We start from the raw sequence: 24,724 nt of genomic DNA, 5'->3' as shown, positions 1-24,724 counted from the left end.
GGATTTTGCCGGTGTGTGTCACCCTTATACCTTGGAAAACGGTGTCAGGTACGACGTCGATGTGTGGGCGCCGTTTTTATATCCGGTTCACCATCACCATCATCATCACTTTCGACGCCAATTAGCGTTAACTCATCCAGCTCTCGAATTCATGTGTACTTCGAGAAACGTGTCAGATCTGCTTCTACATTGAAAGAGTTCCGAGCTACAAAACGTTTGCATCATACGTTCCCGCGTAGTCAGCAGCTGTCTGGCGCTTTGGGGGGGAGAGGTAAAAAGTGGTTGTGATATATACTGAGTCTCTTCAGGCTTTTGGTGGAGGGAATTTTCGAGAATATATTGGATGGCACTCTTGCCTCCCCCCTAAAAGCCTTCAAGCGCTAAGAGGTACCAGTTGATAGGTACGTGGTGTGGGGGGAGTGAGTGAATTGGTAGGTGAATTTTGAAGCTTGGAGTTTGTAATACAATTAATACATATATATATGATGTTTTAGTTGGAGAGTTGAAGGAAGACTCCAGACAGACAGCTTCCCCCTTTGACTTATGTACCAATTTGCACTACCTTCTTCTGTTTTGACACAAAAGGGAGGGTTTACTGAAATTTTAATATGCCCGGGGGCTTGTTTCGTTTATAATATGATGCGAGAAAAGAAGCAGGAGCCGGAGATTGAGAGGTTATAGCTATATTCGGAAGATGACTACGTCGCGCGCTATGCGGTAAATTTAATCGCTGTGTGCAGTGCATATCGCCCCCGCAGAACAGGCCGAGGACAACGACACCAACCCTTCCCCTTTTCTTCTACCCTACCTCCCTACTAGTGATTACATATACATGTACACAACGAAGAGTTTTGGGGGGGAAGTAACTGCTGCGTGAATGTAGAATGGATGCACAAGGGGGAGATAACATTACATATTGAATAATAGTAACATGCGATTTCGGCGGCAGGCATGTTGTGCTCGACAATATGAATACATATATGGTGGGTGCGGTGTAACCGTTGACAGCAAGCCATGTATTTAAGCAGGGATCCATTAATGGAGCTCGCGGCCCACTCACCGTTCTCCGATTATTCCGTAAAGAGAGCATCTTGATCCAGGAGATATGGCGAAAGGGAGGTGGGTCTCTATATTGGATCACATCAGGTTGTTGGGGTGGGCGGCCTCTAGAATATATATTGCAAAAGATGTGGAATGTGGGGGGTGTAAGTAATACTAATAAAATCTCCCTGGAACAATGGTAAATTTAAATATATACAATGGAAAAAGCAAGTTATCCCTCAATAGCACCCAATAGCAATGCAGTCATGTCCCAAGTAGTTGGGGAAAAGAATGTGTATAAAATTAGAATTGAAAAGTTCAAATATTGAACTATACAAATATGAGAAGAAGAAGAAGAAGAAGAAAAATAACAAAGTCACATTATCATAGAATATTACCAAGAAGCGGCATCCCAACACAGAAGAGCAGTATATAAGCCATCCCCCCTATCAAATTGAACCCAAACAACGAAGACCCCTGCATCAGCCGCGTGGTCGCACTGGCACCATTCTCCGACCCAAGCTTCACAGCCGCGACCACGAATGACGGTCCGCATTCAATATTAATCTGATTGGCGGCCGAGAGATAGGTCCTAGAGATGGGTTGATTATCGGTCGTCGCCGCGTTCGAGAAGGATTGCATTGTCGCCTGCAGACACTTGTTGCAGGTTGGCCGGCTGGACCCGGGTAATGGCATACCCAGGGGCAGATAGTAGATAAACGCATTGGACGGATTAGTGGCGTTGGAAATGGAGTCGGAGAAGCAGTAATTGTCCGTGTCTGGGTTTTTAAGGCATGTAGCGTAACGGACTGTTCCATAGGAACGGAGGCCGTTGTGTGCCTGGATGACGATCGGTTGCTCACGTTTGAGGTCGTCGCCGCAGTTCTCCTTGGAGGTGAGCTTGGTGGCTAGGTCGCTCATGAGCGCACTGCAGGAGTCCCGGGGTATGGAGCAGGCGGCATCGAGGGTGCGGGTAAGGCGGACGACGGAGCGCGAGGCTTCGAAGAACGAGAGCGATGATTGGAGGAGGAGGGAAACGGGGAGACAGTCCTGGAAGGAAGTGTTGCCGAGGAAGCTGTGGAAAAAGCCTTCGCAGGCGGGGTTTGTAAAATTAGATCCTAGGTTACTGTCGAAGGGGCTTGGGAGAGGTTTATTATCCGATTCGGTTGGGGTTGGGGATTTAGTCTTCTCAGTAGGTGAGCCTATTTCGGTTGGTTTGGAAGTCGCCGCTCCTGAGGGGGAAGAAGTTGAAGAAGAGTCTCCGGTCGTCTCCGATGAAGGGGATGGAGTTTTCGTTTTTATCGGATAATTAGTGGTGGTCGTTGAAGTTGTCTTGTCGTCCTTGTCATTGCTTTCATCCACTGCTCTATCTGCAACTGAGCTTCGTCGTTGTAGAGGAACATCTACGTGTGCTTGTGCCAGGAGGGATGGCGAATGTGGATCGACGACGATCTTCCCTAGATCACCTCCAGGGTTGTTATTTGCGATCAACAAATAATGGATCCGACTAATAACGCTAGGAAGGGCAGCAACGGCTGGAGCAGCTGGTAGCGTGGCCGATGCTAAGGGCAACCACAGGAAGACCAGCAGAAAACAGGTCCAAAGTGACATTGAGAGAGTACAAGTAGAAGCAAGCGTTGATGCTCGCATTGGACACCGCCAGCTAGGTCTGAGTCTCTGCCGTCGCCGCAGCAAAGACATAAACAAGGTGGAGAAAGATAATTCAAAAAACCACGATTGTGGGAATGCTCTTCAAGGCTAGATGGATTGAGATGTCAACCGCGCATATGGAGAGAGCATTCATGCAGGATATAAAGAGTGGGAATTTCAATGAATGTGGTGGTGGCGCGAAGTAGAACGGGCTTCAAATCAACAGCACGAGAGGAGATTGACTTGCATCACATCTGTGAGTTGAGCCCGCGAAAGGAAAACGCAGACATCCGTGGTGTCTCCTGCTGTGAGCGGCCCCAAGAAAGGAACAAGAAGAATTGAGCGTGGGCCAGGTTGAGGGTCTTGACTTGTCGGCCTTGCAGCGCACGGAGAGAACAAAACAAAGAGGCCCCACGGCGTTTGATAAAGAAACGTCGGAGGGATTTTTGTTTGGCAGCGGTTAAACGTCAACGCCCAGCAAGAGCAATTAAACGGCGGGGGCCTGTGATGGTCTGGAACTCGGTGGGTGCTAAAGTGCGATGTCAAAGGCAACTGTTAGTTAATATTATAATAGATCTGGAGATGAATAGCCTCAGCAGGTCGAGAGCCCAACTCAGCCGCAAGCCAAGCGACTGACCCCAGGGATCCATCCCATCATAAGGGCGAATCTCCATGTGCATGGACAGATTCTTCGACAGATTGCTCCATGGCCATGGCCACTACTGCCCAGTTGCAGAGTGAGTGGTTAGTTGGAACCTGGATCCATCCCCCCCTGTGTCTTTTAGGGTTTGCGATTGGACTAGTTAACTATCACGTTGGATGATGTGTCTATTATTAAACAATCCTTGGTCGTCCGGCGCTGGGCAAAATTTAGGCTTATGGGAGAGGGAGACCAGACCCTTGATCGAATTTGAAGATTACATCGGGTATTTCTGGGCTTGAGATGATGTGAGAAAGCTCAGAGTCCCAACCCGACAAGCTCAAGAATTCTGGTGTAGTTTTGTAGTTATTCGTGGTTCAAATCCAGAGTACAGCTACTCCGTACTCTGTAGTTAACTAGAGTACATGTATACACATGGCGCTGGAAGGATCCATGATCCAAGCCGCTGCGAAATGCATACTCCGTAGTTTGTGCAGAGTAAGCTGGGTTTCACTCCTCCGAGCACTCACAGAACCACAAGGAAGTGTACACATGCTTAATTAGCATTGTGCGCTGGATGATTATTTTTTGAGCCTTATTCAAAGGCCCTTGGACATAGACTTGCCGCAAGGGGTGATTTGTGGCTTGTTACGCGAAATGATTCTATGGCGCACTTAGGCCAATAGTGTCCACGTCCGTCCCCTATGTCTTGGCCATCAGGATTCGGAGAGGAGACCGTCAGCCTTCAGTTATCCATCATCATCCAGGTAGTTACATATTTAGGGAGGCTGGCCAAAGCGAGAGAGGAAAGTTCTTCAGTTACTAAGTGGAGGTTCGGAGGAACCCATCACTGGTTGGAAGGATTTCGTGCAGAGCGCCAGCTGTATCCGCACGCTATTGGAACGCCAGCACAGAGTCCCTCTGTGGATATTTGCGATTCATCTCCCTATAAGACTCGAGGGATGGTTGAGAATCAAACTATTCACTGTTCCAAGGGGATGTTGTTGCAAGGGTTGAGCTGCGAATGGCTGGGCTGGTTTTTTGGCAGTGCAACCATTCCAAGGTTCCACCATTATTATTAATTGTCGACATCAACAACTTCAAGCCGTTGCTGGGGTACATATGTACTCCAAGGCATTAATTATATTTACACATGCTGAGGGCTGCCTACCTAGGTCCAGACATCGCACACATCCATGGATCTATTAATCCTTTCTATCCTCAATGCCCTCATCAGGACTCAATAAGCGCTGGGCAGAATCCGCCCTGCACCCCAACATATCGTCTCGGCCTCCATCTACGGGCAGACAGGGGAGGCAAATCGAGCGTCGATATCAGATGCTCCGAGGCGCATGTGCGAGACTAGCTATGTGCATCGTGCTCTCTCTCTCTCTCTCTCTCTCTCCCTCCCTCCCTGGTTTCGACAATCTCCGCTCCTTTTCGTCGCTGCATCTTTCAAAAACAAATCACACTTCCATGATGCGCCTGTACCCGTGGCATTAGCGCCTCGCTTCCCCACCAATTTCACAGCCCCAAGAGCCATATGTATACCGCCTGCATTTATACATAAATCATACATCCATGCGCAGGTACTGTACAACATGCACTCCGTGGCCATGCAGCCAAGCAACTTTCCACCGGGAGCTCGGTGTACTCTCCATTTCCGTTACGGGCAGACCAGGGTGAGGAGCAAGGCCTATCCCACCCAATCTAATATACAAAACAAACGGTTTAACCATCTAAAACATTATTATGTCCTTCTATGTCATTATTCCCTCTGTGATTGCATTTTGCGCGCACGAGGCCTGTGGAACAGTCATTTGGTATCATAGAAAAATGAGGGTGTGGTGAGTTGACCAGATCCGACCAAATATGCACCCGTTCACCGCATTTCCTCCTTATAAAGACAATATTCCATAGACGGAGAACAACCTGGAGATTATAGTTCTCCATCAGAGACATCTTCGCGCGATTCTAGGAATGGCGACTAGAAGATGAACAAAAAATTAACCTGGCAGTCCCAGGAACCACGGAAGATATGATATCGTATCAACGCTCTATGATTATGCTGTTGGTACATATTCACCCACTGATCAAATAGTATTCGACACGGAAAATAATTATGAGTCTATCTCTGCTTTCACGCAGATTTTGACTTCTTCTCCTTGCTTGTTCCTGTTCCCATTACAATCCAGTCGGGCTCAGATATAGAGAGGTATTATTTCCACCAGCAGGTACCAATTCCAAACGCTGCCCAAAATGCTAACCTGGTCCCCTGGGAGGAGAGACCAAAGTGGAGCAAATGATCTGTCGTCGGTCAATTCTGTGAACGTGCCGCCAATCGCAAGCACATGTTAATGCCCGGGATCCAAAAATGTTCATAATTTCGTCTTGTGAGAGTGTTTTCGAACCTCCGCTCAATATAATATTCCCTTATCTTCATTCCCATTCCCACCGGAAGCGCGCCAGAGACGGGACGGGGTAGTCATGAAATTAACCTTTAGATAACAAAATCTACCAAGTACTTTATTTGAATTCACCCTCGTGAGCCATGGTTGCCCTCTCTGTTTTCTGGAGGTGAAGGATCCCCGGTGGGATGGAGTTGTCGGATTGCGATTCCCACGCCTTCGACAACGACTTTCCACTCCACCTCGTGGATCCTCCGCTTGAGGGCATTTATATCCTCATCGACTCCTTTGATAAAAGGAATCTCTTTGACCAGAATGGGGCGTCCCAGGTCTACCTCTGCTATTACGTCGTGGATCATAACTCCAGTCCGGTCGATCTTTCCATCTAGCCAGGCGGCGTGGGCGCGTTCAATGGCATTCTATCAACCAAGTTAACCGTTGGTTAGCATATATATATTTCAGATGATTTGAAACAGCTAGATAGTACACGTTATCCTCATATAGGCGTAGAGTCCACACTTACGGCACCAGTAAACTCGCCAGGTAAGGCGGGATGCAGGTTGATGACTTTGACATTTGCGCCCTTGACCGGGTCCAAGAAGGCGGGAGAAAGAACATGCATAAACCCCAGACACACGACGAGCTCGGGAGAATCTTCCGAAATCAATCTTGCCAGCTCTTTGTCATATTCCTCACGAGCCAGTTTAATCCCTTCCTCTGTTGCGGGGTGCTGTTTCTTGTACTTTACGAGATTGTGGTAATGGGAGGGGATATTGGCGTTTTTGGCCCGTTCGAGTCCGTAAGCATCCCTCCGGTTAGATATTACGCGGACTATTTTGGCGGGGAGCTCTCCAGCCTGAATTGCGTCAATGACGGCCTGGAAATTCGACCCATTGCCTGAAATAAGGACTGTGATAGGGGCTATATGATCCATAATGGCTTCATGGAAAGCGTGATCGCTACGGAACGGGCAGTCGAGAGGTTCAATGCTTAGATATATTTAATGAGCGGAACCCAAGAGTAGTAGGAAAACACGAAAGAGAGGTAAGAGAGCAATTGAGGTTGTAAATCTGTCTGCCGTCGATTGTGTTTGTAGAGGGGTAGTTAAAGAAAAGTCCAGAAAAGTCCTGGTGACTAAGCGCGTTTGGTCGGGGATCCACGGGATGGACATTTCTCCGGTCCGGCTGAATATCAAAAATATTTGATCCGTGATAATAACCCACAGCCGAATGGCAAGAGCATGTATATTGTGTAGGTCTTTATGGAGTTGAGAGTTCAAATGTAGCAGGTGTAGCTCCAAATTGTGCTATTCAGCCTCTGATGGCAAATGATAGGGGTCTTGCTAATATCATCCTGTGCTGGGCGAGCATCGTGGCTCGGTAGTAGAATTTGTAGATTGGTGGATGAAAGTTCCGGAGATATAGTAATACGAAAAGTCAGAAACGAACCTATAGTGGGGTGCTGCCATATCTGTAATGGTGGAATATCAGAGGCAGTTACATCGTGGATATGCCTAGGAATGAATGACTTTTAGAAGAGTAGTGAGAATAGAGTGAAGGGTACGGAGTATATAAGCTTGTATATAAGCTTGTCCCGCATATGCAAACCACAACTCGGCAACCGTTTTCCTGGTTACACCCGGACAGCGCCGATATCAAATCCCAACTTACACAAAAAAATTTCAGATATATGTAGACCTTTTAAAGCAACACATTTTACTTTGTGTATATTATCTATCTATCTACCCATCTATCTATCTATCTATTCCTCTTCTATCACTTGTACGTATCGTCTCCTTCAGGCTGGTTTCATAGGCCACGGCATTTTCAGATGTCGACCGATTCGCTGGTACCCGAAACTCGGGTGTTGGCCATAGCAAGCCATGTATGACACATATAGCTATTCTCATATCCACTAAATGTCCCCTTTGCTTTATGACTGACAGTGACTGACTTTCTATACATAAAGGTTACGTATGGGTGCGTTTGAATCTGTTTCTTTATCGCGCTTATTCGTCCCCGTTTCTTCTGTGAAGCCCACTGTCTACTCGATTTGCTCATTTGCCCTGTTCTATACCGCCAAAACTTGAGGGCTCTGCAGCTTCTTATTCAGTTGATGGCAATAAAGAAGAAACTATGCGCGTTGGGCTGTATCCCAATCCTACATTATTGACGAAAGCCCACATGCCTGCCGAGCTTTGTGCCTTTTTGAAGTATCATGATTTCAAGCCTAATTCCTCCATGCAGATACGTCGGCAATACGATGGCAACGTTCGTCATGCAGTCCTTAGGATGCGATGTCGCAGCGATAAATACCGTCAATTTTAGTGAGGGTTCCCAGCATACATGTCCCCTTTCTTGGGACATTTGTCATTTCGACATTCATTATAGGAGATACCGCGTAGTCACCTTTTTTTGTCTGACACAGTTTTTCAAACATGTACAGGTAATCATACCGGCTACACACATGTGAAAGGCACGAAATCTACTGCACAAGAGATCTCGGCTCTCTACGAAGGCCTGAAGCTAAACTACCTGACCGATTTCGATGTCCTGCTGTCTGGATATGCACCTAGCGCAGCAGCTGTAGAGGCTGTTGGCGAAATAGCCCTTGATTTACGGCGGGGATCCCGTGACAAACCCGGATCATTCTTTTGGGGTGCGTTTTTATGGAATATATTTCCTACATCGCTTGTTCTGGTACATCTGGTGCTTCTGAAGGTGAAATACTTAACAGGATTATTCATACTAGTTCTCGACCCGGTAATGGGTGACCAAGGGCAGATCTACGTGAATGAGGATGTGGTGCCCGCGTATAAGAAACTCATTTCTCATGCTGATTTAATATTGCCAAACCAATTCGAGGCAGAGTAAGTAGGGACATGTTCATTTTGCGAAACGTCCATATGTGGCCCCCTTTTTATATATAATTCCCCCCCATCTTTCAAAGTTGAACATGCGTATCAGCGCTCCCAAATCTAACCTACTCACCCCAGACTCCTCTCCGGTATACAAATAACATCGCTCTCCACCCTCGCGGACGCCATCACCACCCTACATCGTACATACAACGTCCCACACATCATCGTAACCTCCGTTCACTTCCCAACAAGCTCCTCATCTGATTCTTCAGCAATATCCTGCCCTACAAAAGCAGAAAGCGGCACCATCAACCAAGACTCCCCCCGACAGGACACACTAACCATAATCGGCTCCACCGCACGCTCCGATGGGAGCCCGCGCCTCTTCAAAATCGAAGTCCCCCGTCTAGACTGCTTCTTCTGCGGCACGGGAGACATGTTTGCCGCAATGAGTGTCGCACGGCTACGCGAGGCCGTATTTGTAGCTGACGCGGACGCTGAGGCTGATGCGAAAGCTGGCGGTAGCACAAACCCCGCGAGTAGAACCACCACTGCTTCTACCAGTAGTAGTAATCTGGAACAACCAGCAGCACCGCCCCAGCTCCGATCCGCATCCTCTCCCCCATCCTTCCCCCTCCTCCGCAACACGCCATCCTGGCAATCTCCCGACTTCGTCCCCGCCAACCAACTGCCCCTCGCCCAGTCCACCGTCAAGGTCCTCGCAAGCATGCACTGCATTCTCGAGAAGACCATGGAGGCGAGGAGTGCCGAGTTGGCACGTTACCCGTCCGACGACGACGAGGTGACTCGTTTGCAAGATGCAGTTGAGTTTGCGGGGCTGTCGGAAGCGGAGCGGCGGGAGGCACGGGAGAAAAGGGCGTATCTTCGTCAGACCAAGGCGGCGGAGATACAACTTGTGAGAAATGCGGAGTTGCTGAAGAAGCCTAGGGGAGTAGAGTTTGTGGCGGAGGAATGGAAGGTGTGATGTTAGCAACCGGGTTGGGGAGGGTGGTTGGATAAGGATGTATATATATAGATTCCGTGGGAGGTTTGGTTTATTTCGCTATATTTTTGGATTTACTCGTTTCTGGTGAGCTAGATGTGCACCAGGGTAGGCGGCGGTGTGGATTGAGAGTGATAGTTGCATGGATATATGCCCTCGTTTTTGGATTTTAAGCTATATCATAGACTCGGGTTGAATATATCTATTTTTATTTAGAAAAATATCAAGAGAAAAGAAATTACTCCTCACCCATGAATATTTGGCTTGCAACTAACTGGCTTAAATAGGCTGGTTTGACTCATCCTTACCATCAAATAAAAGTTCAACAATATTTGGTTTCCTGTATGGGAACGTCAGATATCCAAGCCCACGAACATTCACATTCAGTCATCCTTCCATTCATTCGTTTCATCTTCCGAAAGTAAACAAACGGCCCTCAAGTTGTTGGAAACAACATATCATGGTAGATTTAGCCCGGGTCAAGTCACATACAGGTAACACCCGCTTGGTTCTATTGTTCCATCTCATTTTCCATATTTCTCTACATGCGCGCGGAAGCGGGAACGAGGCACACCCATCAGTCAATTGTCACATAAAATATTATCCTCTAACGAAAATGCACGCTTCAACCCCTTCTAAAAAAATTCGAGTGCACAATGTATGTTTATTTATCCCGTGCTTCCGAAGCCACCGGCACCACGGACACTCTCTTCCAGCTGCTCCACCTCTACTACCTCAGGTGTATAAATCTGGAAGATTGAAATGTCAGCACCAGCCATGTTTCTGCCCTGAATTTTTATTTTATTTTATTTTATTTTGTTTGTTTGTTTTGAAAAAGCGAGATTACATACCCGTTCAAGAACCAATTGGGCAATGCGATCGCCCTCGTTGACTGTTATGTTGCACAAATTTCAGATGTTAGCCTCATCTTGCAAATAAATGAAACGAGAAGGATGTTTGTTATATAGTGTAGGTAGGGGGAGCTGGAAAAAAGTGCCCGAAAAAAAAGCATACTTGTAAAATCCGTATCCGAGAAATTGAACAGCAAAACTTTGACTTCGCCTCTGTAATCCGCATCGATGACACCCGCGCCCGTATCGATAAAATGTTTCGACGCGAGGCCGCTGCGAGGTGCTATACGCCCGTCTATATTCAAGCAGGTAGAAGAGTTAACTGGCGGCGAAGCTGCATTATCATATCGCTTCGCATATTCCAATCTATACACGCGCAGGACTCGGAGATAGGGATAGAAGACACGTACAAGTCCCCTCTGGAACAGCAATTGCCAGTCCGGTATTGACGAGGTCCTTCCCTTTGGCTGGGATTACAATTGGCTTCGCGCAGTATAGATCATATCCTGCCGCAAAGGCTGAACCTCGAGTGGGAACACGGGCAGTGGGAACAAGCTTTTTGACCAGGAGAGGGGGAGCCTTCGATTGAGAGAGCGAGGTGACGGCGGGGGTTGCGCTGGGGGTGGTAGTAGATTCTGATGGAGCTGGAGCTGGGGCAGCAGCCGATTCAGCTGCGGGGGCCATGGTTGCTGTTGTCTTTGGTCGTTTGGCTATAGGGGAATTGGGTAGAGAAGGTGGCTGGCGGGTAGTGGTTGCTGGGGGAGGAGGGGTGGCCTCCTTGGTCATGGTATGGCGATCCTCGGGGTTGGGGCTTCGGGAAAACGTTGGTTTGCTCCAATTGATATTCGACCCTGGAAGGGAGTGGTTATTGCGGAGGGGAGTTAAAGATCTGAAGTATAAATTGAAGAATGTTGTTCTGGCTCTCCTCAGAACGGGCTGCATCGTTAACGAATCAACCGTTCATTGATGAACCCGCGTCACGTCGCGAAAATACACGCGCGTCTGTTATTCACATGGAAAGCGCCCTCGAGAGCCCACTAACTGTATCTGGCTAGGTTGGCTTTCTCTCAGCCATTAGCGTCATCATGAGTTCGGATATTCTCTCTTTATATTACTCCGTACGTTAGTACTCCGTACATAATAGCTGCTGCATTATTAGCTCTCCTCATGTTTGTAGCTATTGATTGCGTTAGAATGAGCTAGTATAAGGCTGTGTCGTGGCGGTTTGTTGTTGAGCAATTTATTGAGTATTGCTATTTCTCTTGTAATATGTGCAGTACTCCGTACAATGAGTCGAGCAGTTAATGATGAAACAGGTAAACTTCCATTTACTACGTAGAGACAACAAGTGTTTATTTATACAGTCAAATTGCAACGCACAAGCAGGCACCCAACTCATCTTTTTCTCTTTGCACCCAGCACTGGTTCTTTCTAGCCATCGCCTCCATTATCAGCCCTCGGTCTTCCTCTTTGTGGCGCAAAATATGTGGCAGGTAAAGTCGATGCCAACTACGGAGTACGGAGTACTCTGTCAGAAGTTAAGAGCGCTGAGTAAAAGCAACTGTATTATCATTTCTGACAATCCTCGCTTCACTCCTGTTAATCAAGCCTACCACTCAATTTCAATAATGAAATGATGTGGCTCAATTCCACGCAGCCAGGATTCCAGCTTCGAACATTAGGCAATTTAATTGAAAAACTGCTGAGCGGTGAAACAGCTGCTGAATGATGAGAGTAAAATCAAAAGGATATACATAGCAGCGCAAACAAAATAAAACGACGTGCGAAATGATCTACAAAAATAGAGAGCGTGAAAAGAGAATGTCCCAGCAGTAACTATCGTATCTATCTACGCTCAGAGTTAGACCCCGATCACAACGACTTGCCTTGTTGGGTTTAGCTCTGCAAGACCAGGCTTGGCACTCACGCTTCTCAACGCCCGTTTGTTAGCCTCGGCTCGCGGTTGATGCGCTGCGACGGAACCGCAGTGCAGTGGTTTATTGCCAGCCGAACTATCGGGATGGAGCGCCGGTCTTGTCTTCTCCATTATATAGGTGGGCACTTCTCTGGAGCTGGTTGAGAGTGTATGGCTTGATAAATAAAAAGATTCTCCCAACAGCTGTGTTGCTCACTTCCTACTTCTCCCCTCGATCAAAGATGGCTGGTGCTGTGCGGCAACCGATCGATCTTCCCTCCCTGGAGCAGTATCTCAATCAACATGTCCCGGCTGTAAAAACACCCTTGGACTTGAAACAGGTACGAAATATCATTCTATGCGCTCTTGCGATTTTGCAGAAACAGAAGAATATTCGCTAATACGGACTTTTGTTGGAGTTTTCCAGTTCGGATTCGGCCAATCCAACCCAACCTACCTGATCACAGCTGCCGATGGCCAAAAACATGTCTTGAGGAAAAAACCACCTGGAAAACTGCTTTCGAAAACAGCCCACCGGGTAGAGAGAGAGTACGAGATCATTCACGCACTCGAGCAGACAGACGTACCCGTTCCCCGCACCGTCTGTCTCTGCGAAGATGACAGCGTTATCGGCACAGCGTTCTACATCATGGAGTTCCTCGACGGACGGATGTTTACCGACCCCGCTATGCCTGGAGTAAGCCCCCGGGATCGAACCGAATTGTACGGCCACCACTCCATGCATACACACACATACATCGTGTAAGTAATCATAGGCTAACATGAAAGGCATACACCCACAGATGGAAAGATGCTGCCCGTACTCTTGCCAAATTCCACCGCGTAGACCCAAAATCAATCGGGATGGAAAAGTTCGGGCGAGCCGGCGGTTTCTACGACCGTCAAATAAGCACGTTCTCCGTCATCTCCAAAACCCAAGCCCAGGCCGTTGATGTGGACACCAAGATCCCTGTCGGCGACATTCCGCACTTCAACGACATGGTCCGCTTCTTCTCCAACAAGGCCACCCATCCCCGCGACCGCTCCACTTTCGTCCATGGCGACTACAAAATCGACAACATGGTCTTCCACAAGACCGAGAACCGCGTCATTGGCGTCCTAGACTGGGAAATGGCCACGATCGGCCACCCGCTCTCGGACCTCGCGAACCTAGTTTCGCCCTACGCCCATGTCGCCGGGGCGCCTGGAAATACCTCCTTTTCTCCGGATTCTATACCCGGCCTCCCGACGCGCGATGATGTGATGAGATGGTATAGCGAGGCTGCAGGTTGGGATCCCCGGGCGGAGATGACATGGGGTGACGCTTTTCACGGGTTCAGGGGCTCGGTGATCATGCAGGGTATTGCGGCGCGGTATGCACTGAGACAGGCGAGCAGCGCTCGGGCAAGCGAATATGCGGAGCAAATGAGGCCTTTTGCATTGGCCACGTGGGATAAAGTGAGAAAATTGCAGGAGGATGCGGAGCGCAAGGCGAAGCTTTGAGAAGCTTTGAGATTGGCCTTAGCTAAACGCTTAACGCTTAATGCTTAACGCTTAACGCCCGCCCTCGCCCCTGGTTCCGCCTTGGTCCAATTCTCTCCCATCATGCACACTTTTGAAATGATGTGCAAATGAGCAGGCATGTGTGTGTGCATTTTTTGTCTCTAATACTCCCTGGTCATTCGGTCCTTTTCTTTTTCTTTTCTGTTTGAGTATGGCTTGCCTTGGTCAGCCTTGTTGATTCGTCCTTGTAGAAAACGCCTTGCTAAGCAGCATTTAGCTTCGATAGACAACGTTTTTAGCATTTCCTTTTATTTTCTTTATAATTTTCCCTCTTGTCCTTTTCCTTTTCCTTTTCTTTCTATTTTCTTTTCTCTTTTTCCTTTTTGTTTCTATTTTTGGTAGAGTCGAAACATTTCATCCCGCCATTATTTTTTCAATAAAGTTCCTGATCCATATCCCCCCTTCACCCTCTATTCTTCGGCTAGCCTCTCAACAACATTTAGAAGGGAAAGACGAATTGCTCTGGGATTCGGAGCGTTTAGAATGCTACACGAGAGAAGAGTACAAAAGCCTAAACATCCCATGCCTACGGTTGAAGAAGTGTTCGGAAATAAAGTGGGAGAAGGGAAGATATCAATCAACAATGTTCACTTCAAGTTGATAAGGGAGAAGCTTTTGATCATCGTATATTTCTCTCTCTCTCTCTCTCTCTCTCTCTCTTTTTTTTTTTTTTTTTTGGGCGGGGGGGGGGAGGGGAGGAGGGGAGGTTCCTTTGACACCCAAAAAAAAAAAAAAAAAAAAAAAAAAAAAAAAAAAAAAAAAAAAAATCGAGCTGGTGGTCATAGACTCATAGGGTGAAGCTATTGAGAGATGGGGGTTAAACGGGAGGGATCCATGGATGTGAACGCGCACCACATTATGGAGACTCGAATCACTGAAAATTGCATCACCTCTCATTTCTCACATATGTTTCGATCTGATTTGGAATTGGCCATTGGAATAATGAACCCATAGGGGAGTTAGAACTGGTGCTCAATTATACTTTTTCTCTGTTAATTAATCATTATTACAGTTTCAACAACGATCCCCATTAAGAAGCTTTCCATGTCTGCATTCAAAATCAGGCAAAAGGTATATATGTAATTGTCAACATTCATTCGTGCACATCACTATCTATCTCAGAAAACAGATGCATACAGTCACACTAAGTACGGAGTATTCCAGGCCAATTGGATCATCACTTCTCCTCCATTCTTTTCAGAGAACGGGGAGTTAAGTATATACCTACTTCACATCATCAGCACTGAACGGCTTGGTTATGATTCGTCATGGATTCTAGCCTTGGCTATCAAATTAATGAGTACGGAGTAGCCTCCAAGTGGCTCCGTGAATGATCGGGCAATATTCCCTATTTTCCAGCTCTAGTTTTCTTTTCAAAAGGAGGTCATCGAGCCGATGGCTGTGCCACGAGGTCAACAAAACAGCGTGAAAGAATCCTGAAATATTATTAAGACGGATTCCGGACATTAGCATTTCGGGCAGCGGGTTTATGCATTGCGTTTCTGTCGCCTTCACTCAGCCGCTAGAGACTTTCTAACAGAAAATCCTTCCAGAACAAACAGCAGTGTTCCAGAAAAAGCCAGGAAATACCTTGCAGCTTGAGAAAGTCTCTCACACGTCGATCAGCTAGCTACCTCAGCCGCATGGCGAGCGAGATTCTCCCTCCAAGCAAGCAGTCAGCAAACCTCATCCGGAGCCTGCCAGCAAGCATAAAAATATATAAAATAGAACAAAATAATAATCCTCAGGAAATATGAACACTATGTGCCCCTCCACACGCAATTTTCCGCCGCTTACAGTCACTGGCTGCCAACATCCACAGCTGCAAAACGAGAGAGTGACCCCTCAGCCGCATCTGCGGGAGGACGAGAAAAAAAAAGAAAAAAGAAAATGGATGCAGGCCCACTCGTGTCCAGACATAAATCGGTCTGGATGGCTTGTGCGCTTTTGACAGCTATTGGCTCATGCCCGTATTCGAGTATTCCGACTTCTGTTGGGACCAGTTTGGCAAACCTTCCCTTCCGTCGCCTCTCACCCTCCCCGCCCCTGTTAGATCACTGATCCTGTCCGGCGATGAACGACGGGCGAAACGGATGGAATCTGGTCGTATGCATGGTCGTGGACCCATAAAGCTTTTGATTGTTGTGCTAATGATGATCATAATGATGGTTCGTGAAGGTCCGGGATCGATGCATGATGTCCGTCCGTTAGCCAGATATGGCCCGTGTCAGTATTCCTCGTATCCGTCGCTCCGACGCCCAAAGAAGAAGAGAGGATCCGATGCGGATCAGCGATGGCTGATGAGGTGGCATGCCTCGCAATCGGAATGACGGCATACGTCCATTTTATTCCCAATCCTTCTGCCCGATCACAAGCCCGTGCTAGTTGAAACGTGTCAAGTTGACCAGATATATACTTTGGACTTTTATGTGTATATTGAGCATTTCGCCAGCTAGCGGTAGTAAATTGCAAACATTCGAGCTTGAAGAAATTAAGCAATCTCAAACCATTGGATTTCCAATGTTCCTTGCGTTCGAGGAGTTATGTGTTTTCGCGTGCTACCGGTCCTTAACAAAATTTCGCGAGACGAACGACATCATATCACAACACCTGGTTAGATATGGCTTGTGTTTGAGCAATTTTTTTTTCGTTCTCTTATGGCTAAATTATTCATCACTCAATCTCTTGATTTCTGGCGATAGTTAGCTAGTTCAGCATTTGCTGACAATGAGCCATTATTGTGAAGGGTAAGTGAGTCCTGAGTGGAACTCCAGAGAGTTCACAAAAAGTTAGTTAAAAAATGGAATAAGCTGCTTAAAGTTGGTACGTTCCCGTTACAAAGCCGCCCAGGAAACACCGTTGATTGAAAAAAGAAGGTTTCATTGACAAGCTTGGTTTTTCCCCGTATTTTGGCAGCCCAATGAAATTGCTGGTTTTCCACGGCAAGTCATGTAGTTAGGATTAAAACGCACAGATTGTCAGGCTAGATTTAAGAGAGGGACTTGGAGAAGAAACAGACAGCATAAAAATGTCGAAATGACATTTGTTTCAAAACATTGTCGAAGCGAACACGAACCAGACATGGAAAACTAGCTTTTTATGAATATTTCTGATTTCCCAGGGCATTATTCATATCCATTGAAACAAGCCCCGCATGAGTGTTGCTGAATGATTCCTCGAAACTTCGTTTCGGGTCTCCTATTTGTTTTTCTTATTTATTTTTTGGTCCTGACTCCTGAGCCACAACCCACAAGAGAAATCCTTCAGACCGAACCTCATCCCTGTAGCGGAAATCCCGCAAGGTTAGCGTAGAATAATTGATCCATTATTATTATTATGAAACCAAAGATAGCCCAACACAACGATGTCCATTCCACATCAGACATTTGCCCGTTTAGCGTGGAATGCCAGGTCACCGTGATCAACACCGCTCTTCATTTTCATCATAATAACGGGGTGGAGGTTTGGGTGATTACTCAGAGAACTCCAGAGGAGGGCGTGGAAGATTGGCCCAGAGTTTGAAAAGGAGAGGAAGGGGTTTTCCTATGGTTTTATATTTTATTTACACAGAGTGGTTTTGTTGAATTATGACGGTTGCATGAGCCGCAGGAAGGGGGGGTGGCGCAGCGTTCGCGAAGCCTTGATTCTACAGCAAAAGTGAGGACACTATTCCGCCCCGGTCTCCATAAGTCCAAATCGCTAGTAGGAGATGATCATTCGGAGAATAAAGATGGTGGCGGGGAGCCATTATTTTCTCGTAGACAGAGAAATTGGAAAGTTCGTTTGGATGTGTGTTCAGAGAAGCGATTTGGTCTTATCCTTCTTGTCAAGACCAGCGGCCGGCCAGTAGTGGACGCAGCGAGGAACTCGCCTACCTCACCTGGCACAGCAGCCGCACTTTTCAGCCGGCCACGCTCCGAATGCCTGGATAGGAGTGGATCCGGAGGTGGATACCTGTACGATGTTCCGACGTTTCCTGGAGTCCTGTCTGCTGTCGCTTGTGGCAGGCAGGTAAACATACTCCGTAGCATAGATCGATATGTTCACACAATAAATATATTGGGTCTCGCCAACGATGTTTGGCGCCACATCAATCCCTCTAATATAATTTTGTTCTTATCTTGCATTGCATGGCTGCACCGCGTGGCTGGCAACCAAGCGGCGGTTGAGCTGAACTTTTGAGGGCACCACCACCCACTACTATTCATAGGGACAAGGAGGTTTTAGACAGAATAACGACCCAATTTGGACTGTACTCCGCAGGCTGGAGAAAGCGACTCATGTCTTTTCTAGTTTAGAAGTTAGATAGGGGAGAGAGCCAGGATATACCGGTGTTGACGAACCGTTGACATACCGTTGAAGAACCGGAAGGGACAGACATCCCTCTTTATACTTTGAAGCTTCTTTTCTTTTCTTTTTCTTTTCTTTTTCTTTTCTGTCCTCTCGAGGCCCTTTTTGAAGAACTTGATTTGCTTGCCAATGCTTGGGCCCATCCATAAGCAAGGAACCCTGATCATAATTCCCAGGTAAAGCGGGTGCAGTCAGCCGACAGGTGAGGCTCTGCATTAGAGTGCGCCCGCTAGTGACAGCGAGGTTCCCGCACCCTCGGCCGCCGCTGAGAAAACAAAATATACGAGCAACCACCACCGCTACCACAACGCAACGGCCACAACACTCCCACGCTCCCAACAGTTCCCCTCGATCCCCTAGTAACTCGATCTCCTCCCTCTCTTCTCGTTTTCCCGGACCTCTCCATCTCCTTCGCTGTGGCTCCCCCTGAACCTCCGCTCTACCTTCGGAATCTATCTGCCTATCTATCTTCACACCCCAAGCTGTCTCCTCCCTTTCGCAGCCACCTCCGGGATCCTATGCAAGCCTCCTTGAAACGCTTTATTTGGTCCTAGTAGGAGAGCATAGTGGAAATCGTCATGCTAGTGAGCGAATCGTTCAACCGCTGCATGGCCACTTGACGCTTGGCTACCCTCCACCGTGATCCTCTTGTCTCCTGGAACGGTATATTATATCAAACTCTCTGTATATTCCTCATCTCGATACACCACCCTCTTGACGGAGGTATGATATAGCGGTACATTCCACTTTTCTTGCTACCTCCCCGAATCTGCCTGCCCTGGTCCACTCTATGTCAGCTGTATCTGCGACTTCTTGAAAGTTCTTATTATTGCCCCGGTCAACCTCCCCCCACATGTCGTTCTTCCAACAGCTCTCCGAATTCCACCACTACCTACCACTTGCCAGCCGTGTATTTGTTTACTCATATACATTCTCCCCCTTATTTCCCGTGTATCATTAACATCCTGCCATGACTTTCTTTTTTTCTATTTCTGCTATGGCTTTTTACTCCCTGTGCAACCCATATGGTGGTGTATTGGTCACTCTTTTTTTCTATTTGAGACTTATACTGACGTTTGTCCGGAGCACAGTCCTAGATAACTGGTTATTCGCCGTCATCGTTCCTCACCTTGGTCTCACCAATCCAGTTAAACATGCTCTAAGCGCTTGAGAAATCAACTCGAATAGTACAGCCTCTAAGCGCCTAAATTCGAACACGGGAATTCGACTAGGTGAAGGAAGGCTTGTGACGGAGAAGGGCTATCTCCGTCTGATATATCCCAAGTATATATAGAAAGGACGCCTAATATTTTCTAATGTGTCTGGGGAAATCACCACCATGACGATGATGGACGACGTTTACGATTCTGATGATGTATGCAATGCTTCTCCTCGCCTTCAACCTACAAAAATCGATTATAGACCCCATGTCACCCCTCCGCCTTTCTTAAAAGAGCCGGACTCACCGGGCAAGCGAAGTGCTGGGGGGCGTGATCGTAAGGATCCTCGTCGACGTCGCAAGAAAATCCAACCAGCATATCGCGACGTGCTAATTCTCAGCTCCTTAGCCGACCCACAACTTGCCCATGAGCTTGGACAGAAACCTCTACCAACCGATTCGCCGCGTGAATCTAGTAGCCCCGATAACTACCGTGATGTGGACGAGGCGGGAAATGCCCAGGATACTTCGATGTCAGATGTTCATACCTCCTGCGCGCGACAAACAGCCCAACATGCCTTGAATTTAATTCTGCAGGATGATGACATGCAAGGGGAGCCCCAGAAACTAGGCGCGAAAGTAGAGAGGTCGTTTGGCGAAGAGTTGCGGGCACCGTCGCGGCCGCCATATTTTTTAGAGCCTCAGGCCTCTCCACAACATCTACAGAGCCCCATGATTTCCTCCCCGATAGATAAAGATATTGCGAACTGGTCTCGGCTTAAAAAACTACCGATATCGATACCGGAATCTCAGCCGCGTGTGTGCGTAAAAGAAGCAGTGGCTACTTCTCCTACGTTAAGAAAATACACGATATCCACGTCCGATTGCGCTGCGGGAGAAACACTCCCCGCATTACAATCTCGACCTGAATCTATCTCTGCCAAATCTCCTGAAAACAGTCAGAATCTCCCATCTATAGGAGACGCATTGAATGGTCATCTCGGTTCAATAAACGCGGTTCCGCGTATATTTTCACCGGGAGTAAACCCACTCCCCCCACAAGCACGAAATATTCAAGAACCACCACCCCGTCGCCTTTCTGAACAGTATATCCCGCCACCTCTCACATCAGCATCACCATCGTTTCTTTCTCCGGAAAGTTCAACGGACATGTCTGCTAGTCTATCACCAGTGGCTTGTCCGGCCCAGCCATCATATTGGCAACAAACAGCGGATAAGGGGCGGTCTTATTCACACTCTCCAGGGGATCACGGCTCACAATTCACCAGTAGTCCGAGCGCTGGCTATCCAACACCAATTGAGCTTGGGAAAGGTGGTGCCTATGACTCCCCCCCCATTCATCCAAGCGGACACACGCCAGCTAGTGGTCCGCTTAATTCTTCCGGTTTTAAATGCAATTATCCTGATTGCAAAGCTGAACCGTTTCAAACACAATATCTTCTCAAGTACGTACATTTCTGGAAGTAGGCTTTACGTTAAATTAGAACAATTTGGGACCCGGGGGGGGGGAGGGGGGGACAGAGACGACGGACAACGGGAAGCAGGGCTTGCTAACTCTTAAAAACACAGTTCACACGCAAATGTACACTCACAAAACCGTCCATTCTACTGTCCGGTAAAAGGCTGTCCGCGCGGCGAAGGCGGGAAAGGCTTCAAGCGCAAAAATGAAATGAAACGCCATGGCCTCGTCCACGACTCGCCGGGTTATGTATGCCCATTCTGCCCAGATCAGCAACACACCTATCCGCGCCCGGATAATTTACAGAGGTAAACCTAACTTATCTCCAAACCCTTGTACATCCTGAGAGCAGAGAGAGTAACCAAAAGGAAAGTAAGGAAACAATGCGCTAATTTGATCACTCACAGACATGTCCGGGTACACCATGTAGACAAAGACCGCGAAGACCCCGAACTAAGACGAGTCCTTGCTCAGCGACCGGAAGGCGGCATGCGGGGCAGACGACGCCGCAACGGAGTTCAGTAGCATTTCTCGAGCAATTTTTGCTCGTGCTTTGACCATATGTTCATTCTCGTTACGATTCTTTAACCGTATCTATGACGACTCTTATTACACGTGTTATCCCCAAAATCTTTATTCATTTCCCTTCATTGCTGATTCGACTCTTGTCATGACGGAAATCTCTCAGCTATCCCACATATCCTTACTTTTACTCTTTTCTTTTTCTTCCAACCCAAGTTCTCTCTCAATAAGCATGCATTTATCATTCATTTTTTATCCCCCACTTTTCCTCCTGGTGCAAGTATCGTGCATACAAAAATTCATTTGCTCCTTCTTTCTTTCTTCTCTTTCGTTCGTGTTATATATTTTTTATATTCTATTCTTCTTTTTATGCCCTTTTTATATTTTACATTCGCTGTTCATAATTTTATTTTTACACATATGGAGGGCGAAAGAGGGGCGCAAAACGGCGTATATTGTTGTTAACTTCTTTTATTTCTCTTTTTTTGTTGTTGGCATCTTGATCCTTTTTTTTCTCCTATTTTTCTTGTTTTTCTTTTATTTCCCCCTTTCGCGGCACATAAGTTACGTCCGTTTATATACTTAACATTTTATACTGTTTATTTTACCCTACTCTTGCGTTCCGGCCACCGACGAAACCCTTTATCAACGCCGCGAACGACTCTTTCAATTCTATTTCCGCTACACAAGAAACGATCACCCCGGACAGACCAGAGCAGATGATGGCTTAGTGGAACTTAAACTTGCTTTGACCTTTGATTTTGCCATGACTTGATTCCCCCTCTTGCTGATTTTTATCATTCTTCGTTCCTTCGTTTTGGCGCCTAGGGGCATATCTTGCTCTGCTTTCACGCTTTGCATTTCTTTACATTCCTGTCCTTGTTGCGTGTTTGACCCTTGTTATTCGTTTATATATTTGTCTTCGATTTTTCTTTCGTTTTCTTTTTAGTTCACTTCTATTATTATTATATATTATACGTACATATATATATATATATACATATATTATCTAGATATTGCGTTAATACCCCCCCCCCAAGAAAAGTTTCATGCTGTGAATTTCCTTGCTGGGTTTTATGTGGTTTTCAACTTTTTATGGTAAGAGGGCTAATGAAGAGATGAAAATGACGATAAGGATGAGGAATGGGGAGAAATATAAGTATGACTCAACTAAATAGCTCTTCGGGCTATTGTACGTGTATGTTAGTTAAGGTTTATGTTCATTCATGCCATTATCTAAAGTACCACGGATGTCTATATTTCATATATAAACCAGGACATTATCCTGCTATCGTCAGCTGTCGGCGGTAAAAGTAACGCTTGGGATAGACCGAAAAAAAAAAGAAAAAGAAAAAAAAGGAACATTGTAGCGTAAAATGAAATTGCGTAGCCCTCTAGTGTCGCATGTGAGTTAGTTATAAATCGTGAGATGACGTAAATTGCGCTTTGATCATGCTGAGACGAGAAACAAGATAACCCTGGGTAAATAGGTATCCTGGAACTGAAATTATGCATTACCATCACGGCAGTGCAACCGTGAGCCTCGACCTGCCGCCATCCCCACGGCCCCGATCACCCAACAAGGGCGCGAACGCACCCTCCCCAGCCTCACCTCCATCCCCTCCGCAGCTGGCGTTGTTTACCACCCGTTTCCCCCGATAAAGGACATAATGCTGCAGCATAAAAATGATATCGAAGAAGATACTAACATTGCCCAGCAGCAGCTTGATGGGGTTACCTGTAATGCCGCTCCAGTCGTCCTGGAGGGCGGAGTCGATAAGTAGCTGCAGGACGGAGAGGATGCCGCCGGAGAAGTCGAGCAGGATGGCTGAGATGCTCCAGCCGACGGTTGATTTGCGTTTGTAGTTCACCCATGCCTGTGGGATGTATTTTATGATTGTTACGATGAGTTTTACGTAGGAGAGGGCGTAGGTCTTTTGTTAAAATGATTGTTTTCATTGGTTAGTTTATTTTCCTTTCTGGTGGGCTTACTGAACCGGTTATATCAATCGTAAGGATGGGAAATGGGGTAAATGATAACTAAAAGCTGGGGGGGGGGAAATATACAAGAAAGGAGACAGGAGAACGTACCACGTCAATCCACGCCCAGTCCGCGGGATCAAGACTAGCCCCCGTCCCCCGCGCCGCAACAAAGACAATCAATAGCGTAACAGCAACAATAGACCCCCAAAACACTCCCGCAATAGGCCTACTTATCCGCTGGAACTTGGATACCTTAAACCCCCAAATACTCGGCCAGAACTGGCTGAAGACCAGCGAGCTGAGGATGACGGCATGGACAGCAAAAGCGAGGTCATTGAAGCGCACGCTGGGCTCTGGGGAGATGGGGTGGCGGGCGGCGTATTGTTGGCGGATTAATGGGGAGTAGAGGAAGGAGAAGGCGTAGATCATGTAGCAGATGAAGCCGAGGGTGTTTACGGTCGGGAAGTCGATGGCGAGGCCTTGGGTGGACCGTCGGCGGTAGTTTAAGATTGGTTGTGGGTAGAAGGAGGCGGACCAGCAGAAGGTACTTGAGAGGAGGGGATGTATGTTAGCTATGTATGGTTTTCTGCTTGCTGGTTGGGTTTTAAAAGTGGCTTTGTTCCAGGGAGTGATGCTGGCCAGCTGCACGCGGTGGGGATCCGGATGGAAGACATACTAGATCCAACCAAGGAGGCTGTCGTGTGATGGATGGGGCATCATATCAGCATAGTTCTTCATACTCTCTCCTTTTTACTTCCGCTAGTTACAGGATTTTATGGAGGATATAGTTACCGTGATAGCGCCCTGATGAATATTTCGCCTTGAGGGCCCATGGCGCCTAATTTGCAGCTCTGTGACGGAAGAGGGACGGAGATTGAGGCCGAGAGGGTTTAGTCCTTCATACACGACCTTCGCATGGTGGGAGCAAAGAGATTGTGCTTTATTGAATAATGCGCAGCAGAGGGCTGCTACATGGCGAAAGGTGCTTATATAGGTAACAAGTGTTCCACGGAATGACGGTGCCTGGTCAGGGCCGTCTGTAGAGATTTGAAGTCAAGGTTCACGTCCCTTGTTAGTTGATGTTGGATGTTGCAGCAGATTCCATGGATAAAGTCATGGAGTTTGCCCAGTTTGCACGAGGGCTGGAACAGGGCTTGGGCTGTAGTTAAATGACAATGCAAAACGAAATAGACAAGAAAATATGATATGGTACAAGGATTCATACAGAGATAATGAGCTCTCTGTGTCCTATTTGATGTTCAAAATAAATTAAGTAAATTATTCTGCCCATAGATAGAT

The 24,724-nt window shown here is 47.2% G+C and overlaps 8 protein-coding genes across 9 annotated transcripts; 4 read left to right on the top strand and 4 right to left on the bottom strand.

Annotated features, from left to right (window-relative positions):
- Positions 1-554: 554 nt before the first annotated feature.
- BDCG_01527 (uncharacterized protein) lies at positions 555-4,080 on the bottom strand. Its single transcript, XM_045417038.1, has one exon. The coding sequence runs from the start codon at positions 2,740-2,742 to the stop codon at positions 1,426-1,428; it is 1,317 nt and encodes a 438-aa protein (XP_045273966.1). The 5' UTR covers positions 2,743-4,080; the 3' UTR covers positions 555-1,425.
- A 632-nt stretch (positions 4,081-4,712) lies between these two features.
- Positions 4,713-7,375, bottom strand: BDCG_01526 (phosphoribosylglycinamide formyltransferase). The gene is made up of 2 exons (XM_045417037.1): positions 6,263-7,375; positions 4,713-6,158 (listed from the first exon to the last, which is right to left on the bottom strand). Exons 1-2 carry the CDS (start codon positions 6,671-6,673, stop codon positions 5,868-5,870), a joined length of 702 nt encoding a protein of 233 aa, XP_045273965.1. The 5' UTR covers positions 6,674-7,375; the 3' UTR covers positions 4,713-5,867.
- On the top strand, positions 6,968-10,029 carry BDCG_01525 (pyridoxal kinase). Its single transcript, XM_045417036.1, has 6 exons — positions 6,968-7,623; positions 7,708-7,718; positions 7,986-8,065; positions 8,185-8,397; positions 8,491-8,608; positions 8,735-10,029. Exons 1-6 carry the CDS (start codon positions 7,570-7,572, stop codon positions 9,582-9,584), a joined length of 1,326 nt encoding a protein of 441 aa, XP_045273964.1. The 5' UTR covers positions 6,968-7,569; the 3' UTR covers positions 9,585-10,029.
- On the bottom strand, positions 9,408-11,443 carry BDCG_01524 (dUTP pyrophosphatase). Its single transcript, XM_045417035.1, has 4 exons — positions 10,864-11,443; positions 10,617-10,748; positions 10,454-10,494; positions 9,408-10,351 (listed from the first exon to the last, which is right to left on the bottom strand). The coding sequence occupies exons 1-4, from the start codon at positions 11,393-11,395 to the stop codon at positions 10,271-10,273; spliced, it is 786 nt and encodes a 261-aa protein (XP_045273963.1). The 5' UTR covers positions 11,396-11,443; the 3' UTR covers positions 9,408-10,270.
- Positions 11,444-12,374: 931 nt separating this feature from the next.
- Positions 12,375-14,337, top strand: BDCG_01523 (aminoglycoside phosphotransferase). Its single transcript, XM_045417034.1, has 3 exons — positions 12,375-12,709; positions 12,796-13,091; positions 13,172-14,337. The coding sequence occupies exons 1-3, from the start codon at positions 12,611-12,613 to the stop codon at positions 13,869-13,871; spliced, it is 1,095 nt and encodes a 364-aa protein (XP_045273962.1). The 5' UTR covers positions 12,375-12,610; the 3' UTR covers positions 13,872-14,337.
- Positions 14,338-15,523: 1,186 nt separating this feature from the next.
- BDCG_01522 (uncharacterized protein) lies at positions 15,524-16,898 on the top strand. The gene has a single exon (XM_045417033.1). The coding sequence runs from the start codon at positions 15,896-15,898 to the stop codon at positions 16,259-16,261; it is 366 nt and encodes a 121-aa protein (XP_045273961.1). The 5' UTR covers positions 15,524-15,895; the 3' UTR covers positions 16,262-16,898.
- A 290-nt stretch (positions 16,899-17,188) lies between these two features.
- On the top strand, positions 17,189-22,908 carry BDCG_01520. 2 transcript variants are annotated; one of them, XM_045417031.1, is made up of 4 exons: positions 17,189-19,004; positions 19,373-20,906; positions 21,031-21,228; positions 21,328-22,765. In XM_045417031.1, exons 2-4 carry the CDS (start codon positions 19,621-19,623, stop codon positions 21,443-21,445), a joined length of 1,602 nt encoding a protein of 533 aa, XP_045273960.1. In that variant the 5' UTR covers positions 17,189-19,004; positions 19,373-19,620; the 3' UTR covers positions 21,446-22,765. The 2 variants fall into 2 exon arrangements, with proteins under 2 accessions (XP_045273960.1, XP_045279626.1); XM_045417032.1 differs by having other exon boundaries at positions 17,669-19,017; positions 21,328-22,908.
- Positions 22,470-24,714, bottom strand: BDCG_01519 (cystinosin). Its single transcript, XM_045417030.1, has 4 exons — positions 24,218-24,714; positions 24,102-24,119; positions 23,534-23,972; positions 22,470-23,376 (listed from the first exon to the last, which is right to left on the bottom strand). Exons 1-4 carry the CDS (start codon positions 24,256-24,258, stop codon positions 22,963-22,965), a joined length of 912 nt encoding a protein of 303 aa, XP_045273959.1. The 5' UTR covers positions 24,259-24,714; the 3' UTR covers positions 22,470-22,962.
- Between the last annotated feature and the right edge of the window lie 10 nt (positions 24,715-24,724).

This window comes from Blastomyces dermatitidis (assembly GCF_000003525.1).
Source record: "Blastomyces dermatitidis ER-3 genomic scaffold supercont1.2, whole genome shotgun sequence".
In the NCBI taxonomy this organism is placed as follows: domain Eukaryota; kingdom Fungi; phylum Ascomycota; class Eurotiomycetes; order Onygenales; family Ajellomycetaceae; genus Blastomyces; species Blastomyces dermatitidis.
This window is presented reverse-complemented; position numbering and strand designations above follow the sequence as displayed.

What these genes read in the sequence shown, in the direction of transcription:
- BDCG_01527 (XM_045417038.1), bottom strand. Translation starts at nt 2,742, where the DNA reads ATGTCTTTGCTGCGGCGACGGCAGAGACTCAGACCTAGCTGGCGGTGT.
- BDCG_01526 (XM_045417037.1), bottom strand. Translation starts at nt 6,673, where the DNA reads ATGGATCATATAGCCCCTATCACAGTCCTTATTTCAGGCAATGGGTCG. An exon ending in CTGGCGAGTTTACTGGTGCC is followed by an intron (nt 6,159 to 6,262) that starts GTAAGTGTGGAC and finishes CTTGGTTGATAG; the next exon opens with AATGCCATTGAACGCGCCCA.
- BDCG_01525 (XM_045417036.1), top strand. Translation starts at nt 7,570, where the DNA reads ATGTCGACCGATTCGCTGGTACCCGAAACTCGGGTGTTGGCCATAGCA. An exon ending in GATAAATACCGTCAATTTTA is followed by an intron (nt 8,066 to 8,184) that starts GTGAGGGTTCCC and finishes AAACATGTACAG; the next exon opens with GTAATCATACCGGCTACACA. An exon ending in ACCCGGATCATTCTTTTGGG is followed by an intron (nt 8,398 to 8,490) that starts GTGCGTTTTTAT and finishes TATTCATACTAG; the next exon opens with TTCTCGACCCGGTAATGGGT.
- BDCG_01524 (XM_045417035.1), bottom strand. Translation starts at nt 11,395, where the DNA reads ATGCAGCCCGTTCTGAGGAGAGCCAGAACAACATTCTTCAATTTATAC. An exon ending in CTCGGATACGGATTTTACAA is followed by an intron (nt 10,495 to 10,616) that starts GTATGCTTTTTT and finishes GCAACATAACAG; the next exon opens with TCAACGAGGGCGATCGCATT. An exon ending in CCCAATTGGTTCTTGAACGG is followed by an intron (nt 10,352 to 10,453) that starts GTATGTAATCTC and finishes TCAATCTTCCAG; the next exon opens with ATTTATACACCTGAGGTAGT.
- BDCG_01523 (XM_045417034.1), top strand. Translation starts at nt 12,611, where the DNA reads ATGGCTGGTGCTGTGCGGCAACCGATCGATCTTCCCTCCCTGGAGCAG. An exon ending in CACCCTTGGACTTGAAACAG is followed by an intron (nt 12,710 to 12,795) that starts GTACGAAATATC and finishes GGAGTTTTCCAG; the next exon opens with TTCGGATTCGGCCAATCCAA. An exon ending in CCCCGGGATCGAACCGAATT is followed by an intron (nt 13,092 to 13,171) that starts GTACGGCCACCA and finishes ATACACCCACAG; the next exon opens with ATGGAAAGATGCTGCCCGTA.
- BDCG_01522 (XM_045417033.1), top strand. Translation starts at nt 15,896, where the DNA reads ATGCCCGTATTCGAGTATTCCGACTTCTGTTGGGACCAGTTTGGCAAA.
- BDCG_01520 (XM_045417032.1), top strand. Translation starts at nt 19,621, where the DNA reads ATGACGATGATGGACGACGTTTACGATTCTGATGATGTATGCAATGCT. An exon ending in CAAACACAATATCTTCTCAA is followed by an intron (nt 20,907 to 21,030) that starts GTACGTACATTT and finishes TTAAAAACACAG; the next exon opens with TTCACACGCAAATGTACACT. An exon ending in CGCCCGGATAATTTACAGAG is followed by an intron (nt 21,229 to 21,327) that starts GTAAACCTAACT and finishes GATCACTCACAG; the next exon opens with ACATGTCCGGGTACACCATG.
- BDCG_01519 (XM_045417030.1), bottom strand. Translation starts at nt 24,258, where the DNA reads ATGGGCCCTCAAGGCGAAATATTCATCAGGGCGCTATCACG. An exon ending in ACTGGGCGTGGATTGACGTG is followed by an intron (nt 23,377 to 23,533) that starts GTACGTTCTCCT and finishes TTTTAACAAAAG; the next exon opens with ACCTACGCCCTCTCCTACGT.